The 22,946-nt window shown below is 29.0% G+C and overlaps 3 protein-coding genes and 1 pseudogene across 4 annotated transcripts; 2 read left to right on the top strand and 2 right to left on the bottom strand.

The window, feature by feature from the left end:
- The first annotated feature begins 5,898 nt into the window (after nt 1-5,898).
- On the top strand, nt 5,899-7,884 carry LOC124946103 (cytochrome b5-like). The gene is made up of 2 exons (XM_047486673.1): nt 5,899-5,976; nt 7,570-7,884. Exons 1-2 carry the CDS (start codon nt 5,899-5,901, stop codon nt 7,882-7,884), a joined length of 393 nt encoding a protein of 130 aa, XP_047342629.1.
- Nucleotides 7,885-8,944: 1,060 nt separating this feature from the next.
- LOC124919981 (rab GTPase-activating protein 22-like) lies at nt 8,945-13,066 on the bottom strand. 2 transcript variants are annotated; one of them, XM_047460357.1, is made up of 5 exons: nt 12,738-13,066; nt 12,065-12,200; nt 11,871-11,920; nt 10,955-11,008; nt 8,945-10,327 (listed from the first exon to the last, which is right to left on the bottom strand). In XM_047460357.1, the coding sequence occupies exons 1-5, from the start codon at nt 12,923-12,925 to the stop codon at nt 9,229-9,231; spliced, it is 1,527 nt and encodes a 508-aa protein (XP_047316313.1). In that variant the 5' UTR covers nt 12,926-13,066; the 3' UTR covers nt 8,945-9,228. The 2 variants fall into 2 exon arrangements, with proteins under 2 accessions (XP_047316313.1, XP_047316314.1); XM_047460358.1 differs by having other exon boundaries at nt 12,471-12,881.
- Nucleotides 13,067-17,112: 4,046 nt separating this feature from the next.
- LOC124944537 (pyridoxal reductase, chloroplastic) lies at nt 17,113-19,367 on the bottom strand. The gene is made up of 6 exons (XM_047484820.1): nt 19,208-19,367; nt 18,890-19,118; nt 18,723-18,819; nt 17,887-18,010; nt 17,709-17,810; nt 17,113-17,638 (listed from the first exon to the last, which is right to left on the bottom strand). The coding sequence occupies exons 1-6, from the start codon at nt 19,322-19,324 to the stop codon at nt 17,207-17,209; spliced, it is 1,101 nt and encodes a 366-aa protein (XP_047340776.1). The 5' UTR covers nt 19,325-19,367; the 3' UTR covers nt 17,113-17,206.
- A 255-nt stretch (nt 19,368-19,622) lies between these two features.
- Nucleotides 19,623-21,239, top strand: LOC124946114 (annotated as a pseudogene).
- Nucleotides 21,240-22,946: the final 1,707 nt, after the last annotated feature.

Below are 22,946 nucleotides of genomic sequence, written 5' to 3' on the forward strand. Positions count from 1 at the left end.
TTGATTGGTATTTGTGAAGGTTTTGAATAAACCTTCGGTTTTTATCCTCCCCCATACTTAGAAAAAAATCTGATTTTTGTAATGTGAGGTCAAAACCGAAGGTTTATTTGAAAACCTTCGGTTTTTACCCTCCCCCATACTTAGAAAAAAATCTGATTTTTTTAATGTGAGGTCAAAACCGAAGGTTTATTTGAAAAACCTTCGGTTTTTACCCTTCCCCATACTTAGAAAAAAATCTGATTTTTGTAATGTGAGGTCAAAACCGAAGGTTTATTTCAAAACCTTCGGTTTTTACCCTTCCCTATACTTAGAAAAAAATCTGATTTTTGTAATGTGAGGTCAAAACCGAAGGTTTATTTGAAAACCTTCGGTTTTTACCCTCTCCCATACTTAGAAAAAAATCTGATTTTTTTAATGTGAGGTCAAAACCGAAGGTTTATTTCAAAACCTTCGGTTTTTACCCTTCCCCATACTTAGAAAAAAATCTGATTTTTGTAATGTGAGGTCAAAACCGAAGGTTTATTTCAAAACCTTCGGTTTTTACCCTTCCCCATACTTAGAAAAAAATCTGATTTTTGTAATGTGAGGTCAAAACCGAAGGTTTATTTCAAAACCTTCGGTTTTTACCCTTCCCTATACTTAGAAAAAAATTTGATTTTTGTAATGTGAGGTCAAAACCGAAGGTTTATTTGAAAACCTTCGGTTTTTACCCTCCCCCATACTTAGAAAAAAATCTGATTTTTTTAATGTGAGGTCAAAACCGAAGGTTTATTTCAAAACCTTCGGTTTTTACCCTTCCCCATACTTAGAAAAAAATCTGATTTTTGTAATGTGAGGTCAAAACCGAAGGTTTATTTCAAAACCTTCGGTTTATACCTCAAGATTTTAAAAAAAATGGGTCAAAACCGAAGGTTTTCAAATAAACCTTCGGTTTTGGCGATGCGGTTTTTTTTTAAAAAAAGGTGAAAAGTCAACAAAAACATAATTATTTAAAACATATTAAACCAAACCAAACAAACATAATAACAATAATTCATAAATATTAAAACATAACGCATAAAATTAAATATTAATTGTCATAAACCCATAATAAATCCATAATAAATCTAGAAATTAATTATTAGATGGGGTGGAAGGAGGGGGTGGTTGATTCAGTCGACTCCTCAACAAGACAAGTTCCTGTTCGAGATTCTCTAATCTCTGAGACATTTCGGCCCGGTCCGCTTTGATTTCACTGAGCAAACGACCTCTTTCGGCATCCCTTAATCGGATTTGTTCCATTTCCAGCGTCATCTTTCTGACCTCTTCCTCACGTGCCGCAATTTCTGATTGTGTTATCAGATTCTGGTAACACGGATGCAGTTTCTCCGGTGTACGCCGAAGTCTCTTCCATGTCGTCGAATCACCCATATCCTAAATGCATTTCAGATATATGTATATATATATATATTAATCAAACAAAATAACGTAAACTAACATAAATCTAGATCTATAATATATATATAAACTTAAGAAATCTAAAACTTACAATAAACAAAACAAAAAAAACCAAATCAAACAAATTACCTGAAGAGAGGAGAAGAACCCGCGGCTTGGAGGAGGCAGGCGGCGGAGGAAGAGAGAGAAAGGAGAGATGAGCGGAATGAAAAAGAGAAGGGTTAGGGTTTGTATTTATAGAGGTTGAGGCCGAAGGTTTTCATAAAACTTTCGGTTTTTATATTAGTCAAAACCGAGGGTTTATTAAAAAACCTTCGGAAAAAACAATTTCAAAAATTTGAATTTTTTTTAAATGAGCAAAACCGAAGGTTCTTTGTAAAACTTTCGGAAATGAAATTTTCAAAAAAGGCAAAACCGAAGGGTCTTTGAATAACCTTCGCAATTAAAAAACCAAGGGATTTCAAAACCGAAGGTTTTTCCAAAAACCTTTGCAAATAACCCACATCCAACACTTAGAATTTTTTTGGGTTTTTTGGGAAGGTAAAAACCGAAAGTTCTTTGTAGAACTTTCGGTAATAATTAATAAACCCGAAGGTTTTACACCCACTCGGATTCTATTTTTAATCCCGAAGGATTTGTTCCTCTCGGGAGTATTTAGGAGAGGTTTACAAAACCTTCGGGAATAACCGTCGGTAAAGGTCCTGTTTTTACTAGTGAATATCTCATTTGTTACCAACCTCTTAAATTACTCCTCACTTTCAGTAAATCAACCACCAAATCTTAATCGACATCTCATCTCATCTCACATCTCATGACCTTGCATACACTTTCGCACACCTCATATCCCTTGTCAAACCAAACATCAATCTCCCAAATCAACCTCTCGTCTTGTGCCTCACACTTTTTCATATGTCTTTTTATCCCCTTGGTAAACCACTCGCCAATCCAAATTTCGTGACCTCACACACACGTTTATACGCAGGTAAATCAAACATCTCATTTATATATTTTAATCGTCGATATCTCCTTTTATTATCGGCTTCTTATCTCAATAAATCAACCACAAATCTCCACCTCGCATATCATCATATTTACTCTTATCCCGACTTCTTTTACCCCCCCCCCCCCACCCACTTCAACAAATCAACAATCAATCCTCAATCGATCACTTCGGTCAATCAACATCGTATTCATATATTTTTAACCACTAATTTCTAATTTGTTAAGAAGACCTCTTATATTACCCTCATTTCGGCAAACCAGACATCAAATCTCAATTGACATTTCATCTCGTGACCTCACACACTTTCACATACCTCTTATCTCCTCAGAAAACCACCCACCAATCTTAGTCGACCTCTTTTGACTCACACTTTTTCATATGCTTCTTTATGGCCACTTGTCAAACCACCTACCAAATCTTAGTTGACCTCATGTGACTCACACTTTTCATATGCCTCTTTATCCCCTCGGCAAAGCACCCATCAATCTTAGTCGACCTCTTTTACCCCTACTTCAAAAAATTAATAACCAAATCTAATCGATCACACACCTCTTATCCCTCGTCAAACTAACCACTAATCCCCCAATTGACCCTCATTTTATGACTCGCAATTTTTTATATGCCTCTTTATCCCCTCATATGTCTTTTTACCCTCTCGACATACAACCCACCAAATTTTAGATGACCTCTTTTACCCTCACTTCAACAAATCAACAACCAATAAAATTGATCACACACATCTTATACCTAGTCATCCCCCATTGACCATCATCTTGTAACTCACATTTTTACATATACCTCTTTATTCCCTCGGTTGACAAACCACCCACCACCCAACCTCCATCTCATGACTTCACACTTTCAAATACCCGTCAAACCAACCAATAAATATGATCTCACACTTTCACATACCTCATATCCCTTGTTTAAAAGTTGTATCACCATATATTATACTCAAGAATACATTCTTTAATATCGATCGCTCAAATATTTATAATACTCGCTTTTAAATTTGCAGTTTTTGAGATTCAAACTCTGATCTTAAACATGAAATTTGAACACATTAACTGTTAGACGACTTGAGATTTGTTGAAATAATTTTATAATTTTGTGTATATGTATATATATTGTATTTAATATTTATTACCAATTAGTTAATTAGTCAACATCTTGTGACTCACTTTTTCATATGCCTTTTTATCATATTTCCACATGCCTCTTTATCATATTTTCACACGCCTCTTGTTTTTCGGTAAACCAACTACCAATCTCAATCAAATTTTCAAATGTATGTTATTCCTCAGAAAATTAACGACCAATCTCAATCATAGTTTCACCTTTTATAATTTTGTGTAGGTATATATATATATTGTATTTAATATTTATTACCAATTAGTTAATTAGTCGACATCTTATGACTCGCACTTTTTCATATGCCTCTTTATCATATTTTCACATGCCTCTTTATCATATTTTCACACGGCTCTTATCTTTCAGTAAACAACTATCAATCTCAATCACATTTTCAAATTCCTGTTATTCCTCATAAAACTAACGACCAATCTTAATCACAGTTTCACACGCCTCTTATCCTTCAGCAAATCAACCATCAATCTCAATCGACCTTTGTTACCCACATTTTATCCCATGACAAACCACATTTCAATCACACTTTCACATGTCTCTTATCCCTAAGAAAATAAATCACCAATCTCAATCGATATTTAACCTCGTGACCGTACACTTTGGTCAATCAAATATTTGATTCATATTTTTTAACCACTCTCATTTGTTACTGACCTATTATCTCTCGGAAAACCACACCTCAATCACATTTGGTTAAAGTATTGTACTTATTTTGTTAGGTTGTAAATTCGTAACATATATCATTTTTTCTAACCCTTTTAAGTTTATGAACGGATCAACCCAACCAAAGTATATATTTACTCTTATATATATAATACTCCGTTTGTGTTGTACTTTTATTTTTATTTTTTTAAACTTTTTCAAAAAAAAATATATTACTCCGTTTTCTAACCGGCTCTTTTTTGGTATTTTTTGATAAAAATGATAAAAATATAATGAATAAATTAGTTTAATAAAAAAAATAGCTTTTATATTTTTATATTCTTTTATATAACACAATAAGAAAATGACAATGTTTTACATATTTCATTAAAAATAATAATTATATTTTAAAATAAAATACAAAATATTATTCTCTTTTTTACTTTGATCATTTAAAAATTAATTATAATATGATATGATAATTATGACAAAATATATATTTTTTAAAAATTTACTCTTAATAAAAATACGTACAGGTACTAATTGTTTTTTGTATAATAAGTTTTTTTTTATCAAACATCATCAATATTTATTTTTTTTCAATAAAAATAAGTAATTCCATGAAAACATATTTCTTAAATCAAAGATGATTTGGTCAGATTTGGTTAATCTGTATTTTTTAAAATAAATTATTATTACATAATCAATTACTTTTTTTCTGTTTGATAATATCATTTAAATTATTAATTAAATATTAAAATATTATTACTTTATTTGATAATATTTTAAATACTAAATATAATTTAGTAAAAAAATCCCAAAAATAAATGTGACTTCTAAAATGTATATTAAAAGAAGTTTGTTATACCAAATAAATTTAAATTCAAAAGCTTGTTTGATCTTGAATTAGTTAAAGAAAAAAAATGTTTGACATAAAATGATTTATTCTAAAATAAAAGATATTACTAACATTGAATGACTTTGAAAAAACTTTTGTGATTTGATAAAAGAAAAGAAAAAGTTAAAACAAATCAAATAAATTATTTAAATTAAAATAATTATTATCATTCAAATTTAATTTTCAGTATTATCTTCCATGTGTATCCCACACTCATCCTTATCGTTTTACATATTTTTTTAAATATTTTTATAACATGGTCAAAAATACACATATTTCTCATCATAATTAATCACTTTCCATTTAATCTCATGAATTAAAATATTTACCTTTAATATTTTAAATATTAAAAATATGTTAATACATTAATCCAAACATTCTATATATATTTTATATTTTTCAAAAAGTAAGAGATAAGTTTTTATTTTTTTAATAAAAAAAAAAGTTATTAGTATTTTCTTTAATAAAAAAAATCAGGAAAACAAAAAGTCAAAAATAAGATAAATATAAATTATTAATTACAGCATCTAAATCAGTTGAAAGTAAAAAATAATAAAAAAAAAAAGGCCAAATTTAATCCTTTTGAGAAGTAGTCTATATATAAACAATACACAGACTTCTCTTCTAATTATGCTCACCCATTCCTCTAATGGTTAAACTTCTCTCTTCTTTTTCTTTATTTATTATTATTATTATTATTATTATTATTATTATTATTATTATTATCTGATTTTATTATATTTGTATGCAGCTTAAGAAAGAAATTAGAGAAATGGCTTCCCTTCTGGCTTTTGATGACGTCATCAAGCACAACAAAAACAAAGATTGCTGGGTGATTATATCCGGGAAGGTCAGATTTTTTTTTTTTTTTAAAGTTCATTATTATAAAAAAATAAATTAATATATTAAGTTATAACAATCCCATGCCTTATCTTTATAAAATTATTTGGTTTAATGAATTTTATTATAATATACAACAATTGAATTAAAAAATTAGTGCTATGATAAATTTTTAAAAAAAATGGAGTAGTTTAATATAAAAAATGAAAAGAAAGTTTATAATTAGAAAAAATGGATCAGATTTGGAGTGTACGTAATATAATAATAATTATTTTTAAAAAGTATGGATATATAATAGACTTGTAACTTGTAAGTAATAAATGTTATTTAGGTTGGTTTTAACCTATTACAATCTCTAGCACAGTTAATGGACCCTAAACAATAATGTAATTTTTTAAATATATTTTTGAATTGTTTAAAACGTATAGTGTAGATGGTTAATTGATTTATTAAAAAAAATTTCAAACTATTTTTTTTTAAATCTCAAAAGAATTGATGATTCAGCAGTTAAATTTCCGTACTCTTTCACAACGATGTAATAATTAAAAAAAAAATTACATTTTTACCGCTCTTACCTAACATAGAGCAATCCCCATTCCAAGGGATTCCAACTATGGGGTGTGGGAGGAGTCGTCTTAGATTTTCTCTAACCCACAAACTCATTTTTAAACTCAAAATGCAGTAAATGTCAATTCAAATAATAATTCATCTCCGATCTAAAAACTCATTTTCAAACTCAAAAAAATATTCTTAAAATATTACTTTTTTACACTAATATTTTAACCTTATTAATATTATCTATATATTTATCAACTTTATATATTTAACCTCAATCTTTTCTCTTTCATTTAATAAATTAAGATAAAATTAATTATATATTAATAATTCATACACAACAAATTAATACACTTTAAAATTATAAATTTATAAAATTTAGATTATAAAATATAATGTAAAAATATAAAATAAATTATTAAATATAAAACAAATTAGATAAAATTTCAAGTATAATAATTATACATTTACAAATATTATAACTTTTTATCTAAGTTGAATTAGAATCAATTTACATGTAAAGAAATTAAAAGTTATAAAAAAATATAGTCTAAATGTCATTTTTTTAAATGGTCAAAATGCTGAAATGAACCGTTCATACACATATATGCATTTGGCGGGAGAAGAGATGACCGAAACGCATTATGTGATTCTTTTTGCCGGATGGTTGAAGGAGAAAAGGCACGCAAAACTCATTATGCGTGCTGTTGGAGATGTCCTTATGAGTCGTGGTGGAACCATTAGTATCCTGATTTTTATAATTGGCAAAATATTGGAATATTTTATAATTCTCTTTTAACTTAAATTATATTTAAATCTTTATTGAAACCATCCATTACAATTGAATGTACCATATTTCTATATTATCATTGTTAATAGTTTTCAAATCCAAGTTGATTTGAGTTCTTTCATAAAGTTAAACATTGGAAGTCGAGTTTTGAGATTACTTTTGAATTGTTTGTGTTTTACCATAGTTTTATTGATCTTGTGTAGACTAAAAATATTGAAGGAAAATAATATTTAAGTTTTTTCATTGTTATATGATCAGGTGTATGATGTTTCTGAGTATATGGCTGAACACCCGGGAGGACCTGAAGTTTTGGTTTCAGCAACAGGACAAGATGGAACAAATGACTTTGAAGAAGCTGGGCATAGCGATTCCGCGAAGAAAATGATGGTGAAATATTGTATCGGAGAAATCGATACAGCTGGAGTTCCTGTGATAGAAAGATCCATTCCACCACAGGAGAATTTTGGTCCAATCAAGACCACGGGGGATTTCCTTGTCAAGATTTTCATGTTCTTGGTACCCCTTATCATCATTGGTTTGGCATTGGTTTATCAAAAGACCAACACCAAATAAAACAAGTAATGGTTCATTTTATTTTTTTTGGAATAATAATGGTTCACTTTTTCATGGTAGCTATGTTGGATTATGTGATTTGGAATTGTTTTGTTTGGATGGATCTAGTTTAATTAATAATACTAAACTCTTTCTGGATTTAAAATATGGTTATATCTTTCTATCTTCTTTTTCATTTACAAATTGTTGGATTGCAAATTATTTTTATTTAATATCTTTAAGTTTTTTTTGTTTTGTTTATTTGATTTAAGATGTTCTTTGGTTTTTTTTTTTTTTTAATTCGTTAATAATTGAAAATTGATTCCAACCTAATTCGTTCTAAAATTTATATTTCTAGATAATGAGAAGGTCATATATATAACATGTTAAATGTGTTATAAATAATAAAGTACTAAAATGTTTTGTTTGAAAAAAATAAATAATAATTACAATTCCGAATTTAAAAAGAATTTAATTAAAAATTACAAAATCAAATTGTTTTGAATTCCATCCAAATAAAATTTTATTTCTTAGATAGTCTAACAAAAAGTAAGAATTAAAATTACACCACAATTCAACTACACCTAAGAGGAAATGAGATTTGAATTTTAAGGATGGTTGTTTTAGACCCGACACGACCAGAATCATGTATTTTTTTTTTTGTTCGAATTAAAATCAGATCACCTGATTAATAACATGTCAAAATCGGGTCGACCTGAAATAACCCAAAATAGACCCGATAACCCATTTATAAATTTCTTTAATTAAGTTTGTATTATTCTTTTTTATTCATTCACTCATTTTCTTTTGTAAAAAAACTTATAAGCGGATTTGTGATTTAATTTCATTTTTGTTGTGTTGATGTCATTTTAATTTGAAATAGAGATGTGAATTAACTACATCGGGTTTGATTCGAGGTGATTTAGGTAAATCGGGTCAGGTCTGGATAATCACAAATAAACAAGCTAAGTTCAGAAAATTTTGACCCGGTTCAACTCATTAACATTTCAACCGGAACTGCCAACCTGAAACTGACCCAAATTGTCACCCCATTTATAAGAGATTATGAGTTATGTAAATCTAACCAAATAACATAAAGTATTATTAGAAATAGATTATATTATCCCAACAATTGTAATGAATTGTTTCAAAGCTCTTTCCAGCTTTTGACACTTTCGAAAACCTAAAGACCTAAAAACTTTATGACCTGGTTTTTATTTCGGAGATGCTAGAATGGCCTCCATTTAATTCCGACATCGAACCTGAGACCTTAGCAGATGCAATGAGAATTCTGAGCTCATTGAAAACAAATCCCCAACTACAATACATACTACTTTCAGGCTAAAAAAAACTTCAAGGGCACCTTCATACTGAAATTGTCTCAATCTTTTCATGAAGATTCATGACCAAATCATGGGCACCATCTAAAAGCTTCCAAACATCAAGTTGCCCAGCCATACTATTACATTCCCTGAGAATTTCATCCATACTACTATATTTCTCTATAATCAGTTTCCTCCTCTGCAAAACCGAAGCAGCAATCGCGTACAATAACAAATCATCTGTAGGTGGTGCACGTAGCCTTATCATGCTCCACGCCGATTTTCCAATTCCAGATCTAATAGCAGCTTGATCTGCCCACATCAATTCCCAAAGACAAACAGTCTGCTCAAAAGTCAACTCCCTTCTAAACAAAACCACCACCATTCTATAAACAAAGAAACAATCTCCAGCTTGAAGCATTTCCAAGTGTCGGTAAAGATGTGAATCCTTAAATTTGATAATTTTCGATACCATATTAAGTTGCCTCCTTATACCCATTTCGTCTAGTCTGAAATTATGTCTAGCTTTTTTCATGAAACCTACAAAACACCAAAAGGCCTCATGGTCGTCTGATATTATTGCGGTTAATGGGGAGAGCAAGTCGCTCATGCCCTGGCAATAGCCGATTTCTGGGTCGAAGAGCGCGTAGGCTTCGAGAATTGCTACTAGTCGAGAGGCGTGAATGATTCTGTAGGGTTCGAGGTGGTTGTAGTCCTTTAAACCGACTTGGTTTGCTAAGTGGTTTGCGTTTTCGTAGGATATATCAAGTTTGGCTGGGGGAGAATATGATATCCATTCGTCGTTTGCGCGAATTGCATCGAGACGGATTATGCGTTGCCATGTGGAAAAATCTTCTGTCTTGTGATCGTTGAATGATGATGAGGTTTCATCGTCTATGTTTTCGGCTAAAGGAGCATTTGACGACAATTCTGAGTCTGACGAGTCGTATTTAGGAGGATCCTCCAAACATGAGCTGTTTTCTGAACCAGATTCTTCTCCTTCCATCTTTTCGTTGCTTACTGCATTTTCAGTGTTGTCATAGAAATTCATTTCACCTAATTGAGTACCTTTTAATTCCGGAAACTCTGCATTGCCTTTTAGCAGTTTCCGACATTGTGTCCTCAGTTTTTCATACTCCTTTCTACATCGAATGAATGACAGGCAAACACTGATTAGTCCCACTTTTAACCAGTCAAAAGAACAAGCAAATCAAGATTAATAGAGCAAGCAAGTTATAGATTAATGATGCTTCTAAAGCCTTATTTGGATTTGGGTTATTTAAATAACCTCTTCATGTTGGGGTTACAAAAAAAGTAGGGTATTTGGGTAAAATGACTTAAATGGTATTTTGATATATAAGGAAAAATATTTTAGAAAAAAAGAAATAGATAGTTTGGTTGATGATGATTGCCAAGAGGATGGATGAAAAAATTGTTGGTTATTTGACGATTGTTTAAATAACCCAATCCGAACAAGACCAAAGTAACAGAACAATATCAAAGAAAATGGATGATTCTTAGAACTAACTACAAGAGTTTCTTTACAAATCTACATATGTTTACGTTTAAGGAATACAAGAATATTTGAAGAATAAAGAAATAGATTACAGATGAAGTAATAGCTACATGTTCATGCATTTTCAAAAGGTTCGATAGAGCTAATTTCATTTTCTAAAAAAACAAAAAACAATAAGAAGCAGCCTCCAAGACATGTCATTGTTCTCTTTTTCACAAATTATAGACAAAAAAATATAATTGGTAAAGCTTACCTCTTCTGATTTCTTAGAACTTCTCTTTCTTCACTGGTACTGTTTAAGTTATACCTGTTGAAGGAAAAACACAAGTCATTCATCATTGTAATGTGAATTATAATCTAGGGTTGGGTTGAGAAGATAGACTGAAATTGTGAGACTAAAGAGAAATTGGATGGAGAATGATCAGCGACTTCATAATTTAATCAATCAAATGTATTAATGATGTACTTGATGATATCCATAAAAGTATTCTAGCAAAACTCTGAATGAATCAAACAATTATCCTATTTAACTAAATATAATAACACAACTATCTATTAAACATACTTATGTAAATAATATAATTATCTTATCTACCCATTAACAAATTCTAGTAACATTGACCAAGTTTGATAGTAGATGAAATACCCAACAGTTTGAGGGAAGTATTTCTGATAAATATCTCATCTGGATGTCCAGATGAGATTTCGTTTAGAAACAAAACATAGACAGACACATATTCACAAATCTATTGGCGGATTCTCATCTGGATATGAACTTAGAACAAAACCAATTTCATAAATTTATCAGCGGTTTCTCATCTGGATTCAGGTTCATATCCATAGAGTGTTTCCAAATGGTTTCTAAGGAGATGCTAATGCTATAAAGATTAAGTATATGACATTTTAAAAACATAATAATAAATAAAAAGTAGTACATCTAGAAGAGTACAAAAACTGGATTTGGTAGAAATAGACACAATTCTTATTTTTCTTGAATTTAGGAATCTAGCATGACCCCAGTCATGGACCACCTCCACTTAGAACATTTTTTGTGGGAAGACCTTTGGTTTCTTATGCAAGACTCTTTCCACATAAGCTACTATAATGTGTTAGATATAGACACAATTCTTAAGGCTATTAGTCTGCAAAATCAATGGCAAGATGCTTACACTCCAAGTAGGAAAGGCCAAACCTCTGCCCGAATAGTTGGATCAACACCCTGAACAACGAAAAAAAAACATTTCTTGAAGATCTTCAACAGTTTTCCCACAAACAAAAAGAAATTAAATTGAGAATGTACAAGTGTGGGCTTTGTGTTACATAATGAAGCATATATAATCCAAATTTTTAAAAGTATACTCACAGCACTGCGAACTTTCTTAAAGAATTTTGCACCACCATCACGAAGCTTTCCATCTGATGTAAAAAAGTTCTTCCATTGCTCAGGAGTTAGAGGATGTTTTCTTTTCCTACGAGACCATGGTGATTTAAAATTCCCCCTGAAAATGAAAAGGCATCACAAGAAAGACTGTTTCATCAATAGTTTAATGAAGTAGACAAATACTCTAACTCCTAAAAAACACAAGATAGTAATGGAAGGTCGAGTGTAAAACTAATGATAATTTTGGAGAGGAATTGAAACAGATTATCATATGGATGGATGAAGAAAGGATTATTAGATCAAACGATATGTAAAATTGAGAAAGCACTGAATCATATATAGAATGAGTTAGAGAAACGGAAGGGAAATGAAAAAGAGAGAAACTAACCGATCAGAGGATGAAGAAAAAATTGAAGAAGCTGATGAGGAAGATGCGACAACGAGTAATACCGATTTCAAAGGAATCCACGGTGATGACGATGAGTGATTATTCGAAGACGATGATGATGATGATGATGAGGAAGAAGTGTGACTTCTTCGTAAGGCTCTCATCTATCAATCTATCTATCTATATAGCTTAGATGTATCTACTTTTCAGTCACAGGAACAGGATCTATATACGGTTATGGATCGAACTGAACTTGATGGTTTTTACCTAGAAGAAGAAGAAGAATAGAAAACGATTGCGGCCAATGCGATTCCAGCCAAGGCCGTGACGAAAAGAGCTACTCCGGCATTCGAATCAACCGTTTTGTTCCAGAATCTTCCGCCACCACCGCTGATGAATATCTCATTGAAATTGTCGTTGGCTTCAACAACATTGACGCCGTAGCTGATGAACATCGATTTGCAACAGCAGCAATTAACAATGATTTGTTGTTCCTCAGAAGGGATTCTGGATTTTCCACCATAACCAACACTCAATCGCTCTATTCACTCTTTCTCTCTCTTGATCCTCTCTCTCTCTCTACAGAGAAAGAAGGTTACTTGGATCAAGGAAGCGTATGGAAATCAATTTAAATCTAGATAATAATAAATAAACAAATAGTGAATTCATTAAATGTATTATTTATCAGGATGCATATTTCAAATTAAAAATATAAATACTTTTTATTATTTTATTTATTTATAATATAACAAATTCACATATTCTATTTTATTATATATTTATACAAATTTTCTATTCAAATAATTCACATTTTTTTAATAGATATCTTTGAAGAGGAATGATAGAGAGCGCGACTCTGAGACCTAAATACTAAATTCTAAACCCTAAACCCTAATTAATATCAATGATTAGTTGAATTATGAATTTATCTCTTTTATTTTTATTTTATTTTTATGATTTTTCAATTCCTTTATTTATCAAATATTTTTTATGGCCTCTTTTTTTTATTATTTTTTTTTATATTGACTTATTAATATTTTTTTAGTTTTATTACTTATAAATAAATGTTTATCTAATATTTCTATTTTCACGATTAATTATTTTCTCTCCAGTAACTAATTATTAATAATAGGAGAGAGAAAAAATAATTAATAAAAGGAGAGAGAATATTCTACTTGTCAACGCACGTAGGCACACCACGTAGGCATCGCGCTCCCAGTTGAGTTGCTGTCTCAAGTCGTGCTCTCTATCATTTTTCATCTTTGAAATATGTTTCAAAACAAATTATTTAAAATAACTTTAGACAAGTCACAAATAAACCAGGCCAAGGTTTGACTCAACTTATAATATATATATATATATATAATTTAATGTTTTTGGGTTTAATAAAACTTAAAATTAAAATCTAAATACTAATTTTAAGTATTTAATCACTTAACTATTAATAAATAAAAAATTAAATTAATAAATAGGAGAACAAATACTAGGCTATTATACTCTTATATATTACTTATATTAATTAATAAACTTAATATATTATAATATTATTAATTAAAAAATATTATATTTTTTTATAATTAATATATATATTAAATTATAATTTGTTAACTTAATATATATATAAGAGACTAACAAATATATAGCAGATAATAAAAAAATACATATTTTTCTTATTTTTATTTTATAATTAGTTTAGATATAATCCTATTTTTATTTGATAATGTTTGAAAATAATTTATAAAAAATAATTAAATGAATTATGATAAAAAAAAATTTAAAAAATAGAAAAATAATAACTTTATAATATATAAGTGTAATTTTATTAAATTTAAAAGGATACAGTGGTCTTTTAATTTAATGACAGTATTTTAAAGTATCGTTTTAAACTTTTTTCCTCTTTTAAAATAATATTTATATTTGAACTTATTATTTTAAAGCATGTTTTCACTCAAGTTTATATTAATAAGTGATTATAAATATGTGTTATCAAATTTATTTATTTTAAATTTTAAATAAGTCATTAATATATTCAATTACTTGATAAGTCAAGTTATCAAACACATCTTACTCATTTTCTAATTGAATTGTTAGATTTAAATTATATTAAAAAATTCTCTTTGAAATAAAAATAAATAAATTGATTTATTATTATTTTTTTTTTAATAAGATGCAATTTTAATATAAAAAACTATATATTATATAAAAAAATAAGATCTTCTTTAATTTTAAATTATTTAAATAATTAAAAAAATAAAACATCATTCACTCTCCTCTTTTTATTCAGTAACTTCATTTATTAATCAAAAAATACTAAAATAACTTTTTTTAATATTATTATTTTTTATTTTATTTATACATATGAAGTCTTTTTACTAAAAAAAAATGTTATCTCATTTTTAAAATTATCACCGATCATTTATTTATTAAATAAATTCATTAACCAAAAATATTAAAACATCTTTTATTTTTAAATTATTATTTTTTATTTTATTTATATATATGAACACATTTAAATTTTTTACTAAAATAAATATCATCATTTTTTAAAATTATTATCAATAATCATTTATTTTTCACTCTAGATTATTTTTAAAAAAAACACTTGAAAATAAATTATTTTTATGATATTAAAGATTTAGTGAGATTATATATAATTTATAAATTAGATAAAAAAAATTATTAGTTTGAGAAAGTGAAATATTTTTAATAAAAAAAAATAAATAATAAAAAATATGTTAATTAATAAATTAAATAATAAAGAAATGAATTAGTTTAATTACCTAATTATAATTAAGAATATAAATATATATATTGAATAAGTAATTTAAAATAAAATAAAAATAATGATGATGATATTTTTATACTTTGTTTTGGATGATTAGATGATAAATTTGTTAGTTATTTGAAAATAATAACTCTTATGTGAGATTATTTTGAAACTATTTTACTTTTTTTTCAAAATTTTATTTATTTTATTTAAAAACATTAGTTTATTTATGGATAGAAGTTTGTATACTTCTTTAATTTTTATGAAAAACTCCTTTTGTTACCCAAAATTTAGTATTGTTCCTTTTACTTTTTGAATGTTATTATTTTTTTTTAATTCTGTTAAGTTTTAAAATTTTATAATTATCATGACATTGCAAAATTTAACCAAAATAAAGCTGCTATAAATAATTTGAAATCATTTTATAAAATTTAGATAAAGCAAACAGAGTTATTTTTTTATATAGAAGTTAACAAGTAAAATAAACTTATTTCTTGTGTGTATAAAATAATAAACTTATAATAGTTAATTTGTTAATTTCTATTTTTTTTTTATGAAACTCTTGTACAAAGTAAAGAAGTAATTAACATTTTCTAGTTTACAACATTTTCTTTGAGATTTTAACCGTCGATCCTTTAAATGGATAAAAAAATATAGTTTTAAACATAAATCGGAAAAATTTTAAATAACAAAGCCAAGAGAATGGTCGAAGGAGGGTACCTTATTCGAAGGTCCCATAAGCTAATGAAAAAAGATCTTTGGAATCGTCCCTAATCAAATGGAAAAACAAATAGTTGAAATATATAATTTTATCAATTTTATCATTATTGTAACAAACTCTTAATCTCTCAAGCATATCCCTTCGTTTTGGGGCACATTTAGAATTCCCTGCAAAAACTATTGAGCATTTATTGATTGTTCATGCTCCTCACATGACTTATAAGGATACCTTTAACTTTAGGACAGCCTTTGGATCCTGCCCATGTATATTTTAGAAGTTTGTGTATATCAATCTCATTCAGAACAAAAATAATAATATTTAATGAGTATGTATTTTGAAATTCAACTCAAACATTCAACACTCAAAATGAAAAATAATATAATATTACTTTTTTGTTTAGTGGAATATTATTATAACATCCCAAATCACATAAAATTCTGGTACTGGTTTGTTTTATTGAGTTTTTTTTTTTATCTATTTACAAGTATTTTTTGAATTGTTAATAACTATTGAATTTTATTAGGGTCGATTGTATATCGAATTTGGTATTTTTTTTGAACAAATTTATATATGACCATAAATATACGAATTGAAATGACTTATTATTGTTTGGATATCCGACCATATAACCAAATAATTCATATTTTACATGTTTTACACAAAATTTTAAAACAACTAATCATACAAAGTCAAGTATAAAAACACCAACTTAATAACATTTTTAAACAATTTCTTTTATTAATAAAGACGTGAAATCTGTAAAAAAATTTACAGTAAATAATTCGATTATTTGAATAAACCATGTATCCGACCATAATAGATCCGTTTTTATTATTCAAAACCTTATATCGAGCTGACTAGATATTTTTGGGCTTGAATTTGATTAGTTATTTTTAGGTTGGATTGGGTCAATCTAACAGTAAGACAATTCTAATTCATGTAAATGACCAATCTACCTTCCATATTGAAAATAAAATTACAAGTTCACTTCCAAATATATAAAAATTGATATTGTAATAACATAAGAACTTTTTTTTTCTTTTCAGTTAATTTGAATTGTCTATTAGAGTCTAGATGTATACTTTTATTTTCAACTAATTAGCAAAAAGTTTAAAGAAAATTGAAATTCAGAGATTATTAAATGAAATTACACATACACAAATCATACACCTTTTAATTTCATTTCAATTCTTTGTTTCAAGTTCTTGCCAATAAAATTACAATTAAACTCCAATTCCAGTTCAACTATTACCTTGTCTGGAATATATTTTGGACCATCTTCTTCGGAGAAAGGCGAGCTGCATCTTCCAATTGCGCGATCTCACTATCGGATAAACGCCATCCAAGAGCACCAAGATTTTCCTCGGCTTGACCAACTGTCTTAATACCCGGTATAGGAATAGTACCCTTACATATGCACCAATTTATAGCAACTTGAGATATAGTTTTACCCCTTTTTCGCGCAATATTTTCTAATGAACTCAACAAAGGTTTCAATCCCGGAATTATCTGCCTAAACAATAACCCTCTAGGCCCTTGCGGGTAATTTGAATCGTTATATTTCCCGGTTAGCATTCCAAGACCAAGAGGACTATAAGCAATAACGCGAATACCCAATGAATCACAAATCCTTTTTATCTCAATTTGTTCTTCTCCAATACTCAACAATGAATATTGCACCTAATCACAAATTTTGTTCAAATAAAATCAAAATACTTAATATCGTATCAAAGTTCAATCTCGAACGCACCTGAGCAGAACACAATGGAACTCCGCGAGCTTTAAGATAATCATGTATTTTGAGAAGCTGTTTTGGTCCATAATTGCTAACTCCAACAGCTCGGACTAATCCCTATATATATAAATGAAATGTAACAATTTTTTGAGGTGAAAACAAAACATTTGTATTGTATTTTATTCATTGTAACCTTATCATACATTGCCACTAAACCGTCCCATAGAGCCAACTCTTGCAAAGGAGCATAGTTTGCAGTTGACCAATGTAATTGTCCTATTCCAATTTGTTCAATTTGTAGTCTTTCGAGAGAAGATCTAAAAATTACCAAAATTTCAGCATCAAATATTGACAACTTTTGTACATTACTTATGGTATTGTTTGATGTTGGACTTTATGGTTTAATTCAAATCATTCAATTATCAAAAATACCCTTAAGTACTTTTTTTAAAAGACTAGTACAATAAACAATACCCTAATTGGTTATCGATTAAACCCTAATAAAGGCTAGCACAATGAACTTCGACATAAACCTAAAACCTTGTGGCCCTCTAGCATTTAGCCTTTATGCAAAATAAAACCTCTAAATCTATTGTACGGTGGTTTTATTTTTAAATTTAGAAAGCTAACATGATCTCTATACTCATCATTTTCACTTCAACTAAAGGCTTTTTGAATGTAAATCAAACTCGTAATATTTGATCTTTTAATCACAAGTTCTGATCACTTCAACTATCTAACCAATTGAATTTCATATATGATATTTTTTTAGATAGAATCAAACATTTTTTTTTGAATGATCACGAAAACTCAAACGCTCACCTGAGGTTTTAGGGTAGCCAAATCTATTGTTATTGAACTATATAGGCTGGGTCACACCTGGGTTTTAGGGTAGCCAAATCTAATTGTAATTGAGCTTAAGCTATTTTGGGTATTTAACCTATTTAATGAAACAAAATCCATTTTTTACCAAAACCCACATCAAACAAAACCTAACCCTTTATTGTAAATAAGCAATTATAAGTATACTGGCACGCATTGACAAATTGACCAGGTGTTAGACGCCATGGATAAGCTGCAAATTTTGTAGCAATCACAATGTTCTCCTTCACTAGCCGTTGTTGGCCTGATAATATTATCACAATTAGCAAACAAGAAAGAAATGGAATCAAAATCCAGAGTAAGAAATCAAGAACCTGGAAGTTCACGAATGAATGCACCAAGTAGCCTTTCACTTTGACCATTTAAGGTACCAGTTCCATAAGAATCAGCAGTATCAAAGATATTGATTCCATTTTCAACAACTAAATTGAAAGCACGTTGAAGTTCACTGTCCATTTCTTCTCTGTATCCCCAAAGTAACTTATTTCCCCATGCCCATGTCCCAAAACCCATTGGAGATACACTAAGTGGACCCATTTTCACCTGTTGTTTTGAATTCATAAAGAAATTAGACCAATTTTGTACAGATCAATTGAAGGGTATATGAATTTATGATATGATATAATAATAACCTTTTCCCAAGGCCAGAAAAGAGGAAGCTTTAGAGATTTGAAGGGCGGTGGAGACGATGGAGTGACGTTGTTTGAACATCTGAAACGGGTATAATTTACTGCTATAGCTAATTTCATTGCAGCTTCTTCTCAAAACTCTGTCGCTAGACAGACTTAAGGCAAATTGAAATCTGTGGTCATAATTTATCTGATGGATATAATAATTATATCAGGACCTAAACTTTATTATATGGGATATTTCAGCACCCTAACTTCCTGTATGTTGATAACTCCAAAGACATGGCTCCACACTTAAACTCAAAGCTCGTGAACTTTTGGTCTCTTAAACCGACTGTTACCCTGACCTTAATGGATAAAAAATGTTTTCTTTCGTACATGATTAGTTATGTCCACTTTTCAATAAGCATTGTCACTAATGGATCAGGTCTGAAACTCACATATGATTCCTCTCACCATAGCTAGCATTGTCACTAATAGAAGGGGATACATCATACTCCTGGTGTGAAGCATGATGAAGAATCTATTGAGCCTAAAGAAACAACAAAAGGATTGCCTGAAAACAACCAAACATTTGTTTGTGAAGGTCCAAGATCTTACAGGAGCATGAGTGGAAAAGGGCATGAATATTATCCAATAAAGATCAAGATATAATGAGAAATGATAGACTTCCAGTCCTATCTTCTTACAAGTAGCATGGAACTACAAGAAGACTTCCAGTCATGGAGCACAATCACATAGTTTAAATGGAGAAAGAAAGTCAAAAGTGGGGTGATTTACATATTTATAGACAATCCCATTAGTGTCACCGGACAATAGAATACAAAATTCGATTTCAGCGATCTTGGACATCAAGTAAGTTTGTTTGAAATAATACTAATTATGGAGAAATATGACATGTCATATGTTGATTGTATGAGTTGTTGGTTTTGTCTTCAGGTGGTCAATGGCGTGGAAGTGGAAGTAAGCCTCGAGAATATTATTCGTCAAGCGAGTTTAAGAGTTGCAGAATATGCCTTTCACTATGCAAAGGTCCACGGAAGGGAAAAAGTGTCATCCATACAAAGAGTTGATATCATGAAGTTGGTTGATGGTCTTTATATCAAGGTGTTTTTTCTTTCTTTCTGGAATCCCTTATATTATTGCTATATATGTATGATTTTAGCCTCTGAAAAATAAATAAATATTTGATTATGTTGCCTTGTAGTGTTGCTGGAATGTTGCCAAGAAGTACCCTGAGATAGTGTACGAGGAAGTTGTGCTTGAGAAATGTTGTATAACGGTATAAACACTTTCTGTTGTTTGTAAACAAATCTTTCGCAAAGACAAAGAAAGAGGTTATTTAATTTTTTTTAACTGAAATTGTCTATGCAGCTTGTGAAGAGCCCGACTCTGTTTGATGTGTTGGTCTTCCTTATCTATATGGAGACATTATCGGTTATCTTTGTACTAGATCGATTGGGGGTCTAGGTGTAACATCAAGGTATACCCTTTTGGTTTCTTGTTATTATGTGAGATCCGTTTGTAATGTTAATCTTAACCTTATGATCGAACAGCTTTAACATTGGTGAGGAAGATATTATTTTGGCTGAGGCTGTACATGGTTCAGCACCTGACATTGGTGGAAAGGTTAGTTATTTAGAAATAGTTTTATTAATTAAAAAAAATAACATGTCAATCACACGTGTCATCATTTAACGAAAAATTTAACGGTCTTGAATATTTTTGTTAACTAATGATATAGATGAACATTAAGTTCAACTATAGTGGTATAAACGAACAAAAATTAATTTAAAATAGAACAAATAGAAAATGTTGTTCTCAATACCATTGCTGAAAGGAAATACAGAACTGCTGATCTGGGTGGCTCATCTTCAACCTTGGATTTCACCAAGGCAATCATAGGTCATCTGTGAAGACTATCATTTAATGAAGAAATTTGGTTTTGGGGATTGATGAGTCATTCCTTGACATGTTCTTTGCAATGATGTTTTTTTTTCTTCTATTAGTTGTTCTTGAAATATGAAATAAGATTGAAAATAACACTATAGAAATGTAATAATTCTTTTTTTAAGCTTAGTTTAATTGTAATTCAAACATTATTAATTTTATTTAACAATAATATCATAATATTTTATATAAAAACTAGCATAAATTCTTTGCATTGCAAAGATTATTATATATGTTAAAATTTATAATGATTAATTAAATATATATTAAATTAAAGAGTTAGACAACGTTATTATAAATACCATTTAGTTTAAAAAAATATTTTAGAATTAATAATTAAGATCAAATGTTTTCATAATTAATTTATAATTTTCAAACAAATTCAAATAAAACGATTGCTCTCGGATATAATATCCAAATCAACGTTATTATAAACACCAATCATTTATATTAAATTCAAATTCATAATTAAGATCATATATTTACCAACTATTGCTCTCGGCTATAATGAGTATTTTTTAAATAAAACGATTGTAAACCGAATATTACATGTTTAAACAAGATAATTTCAGACATAAATCATACACAAATTAAAAATACCAAATTTCATATACCTAAATCTCAATAATTCAAAAATATAATCATCTAATAAACCTAAATCTCAATTTATCAAAAATGCAATCATCTAATAAACCAAAATCTCAATCATCCAATATACCGGTCAAAATATTAAAGCATAAAAAAAATCTAAATAATATATCATATACCAGACTAAGCTGGAGGTGAAAGGTCTTTCCAGTCGTATTTCCATTTATTTTTTTGTCTCAAGTACTTCTCTTTGTGACTTAAGTACTAGTGACTCTAGTTGTTCTCTTTTCGAAACTGTTAGAAATCTTGTTTTGAAATAACAGAAATATATATATAAATTGTGTTACAAATAGATGAAATAAATAAAATATATAAAAAACAATATCACCGAATAAATTGTTGATTCGAGGCATGTGCTTAGCACATTTCCCTTAAAACAGTTCCACCGTCTCCCCATGTGCTAGAGCTTATCACAGATGGCTGTCTCCTAGGGTACAACGAATCTAGTAGTGATTCAGCACTGAAATCACTACACAACGAGCTTGATAAAGTACCTGAACTATCACCGGGTTTCAACGGAAAAATCGAACGAAGAACTCGAAGAACACTCACAAAACAAGAAAAAGACTCTTGGAATTCTAGAGTGAGAAAGATGAAGGATGAAGTATGTGGTTTTTTGTCCATCGAATGGTGTGGGATTTAGATTGTTGAAATAATAAACTGTTAATTAAATCATCAATTGATCCAACGGTTGGCATTGCTTGCCTCTTCATTTGCCTTAATATTTCTTCTTAATGAAGGATAATTGTTTGCCAAAATTAATGAAGACATTTATTTTGCAATACTCACGTTACATGGTTTTTTAATCTGTTAATAACAATATTAAATTATCATAACAATTAATAATAATAACAAACTCATGTAAGTCACACTACAAATTAACAACATTTTGTTAATTGGTCATCAAGGCATTTTGATTAATTAATTTAAATTAATTAATTCAAACATTTGGATCAAATTTCATCCTATAATTCACATTTGAATTTCACATGAAATTGATTTAATTTTATTACCCATATTCTAATTTCCATTCATTAATAGAATTTATAGAATTAGTTTAAAAATTCCAACAATCCCCCACATTAATGGAAATTGAAAGATTAACCCGGTGAAAGGTTCAACAGTTGAATTCTACATAGGATAG

The sequence above is a fragment of the Impatiens glandulifera genome, chromosome 1 (assembly GCF_907164915.1).
Source record: "Impatiens glandulifera chromosome 1, dImpGla2.1, whole genome shotgun sequence".
Classification (NCBI taxonomy): Eukaryota; Viridiplantae; Streptophyta; class Magnoliopsida; order Ericales; family Balsaminaceae; genus Impatiens; species Impatiens glandulifera.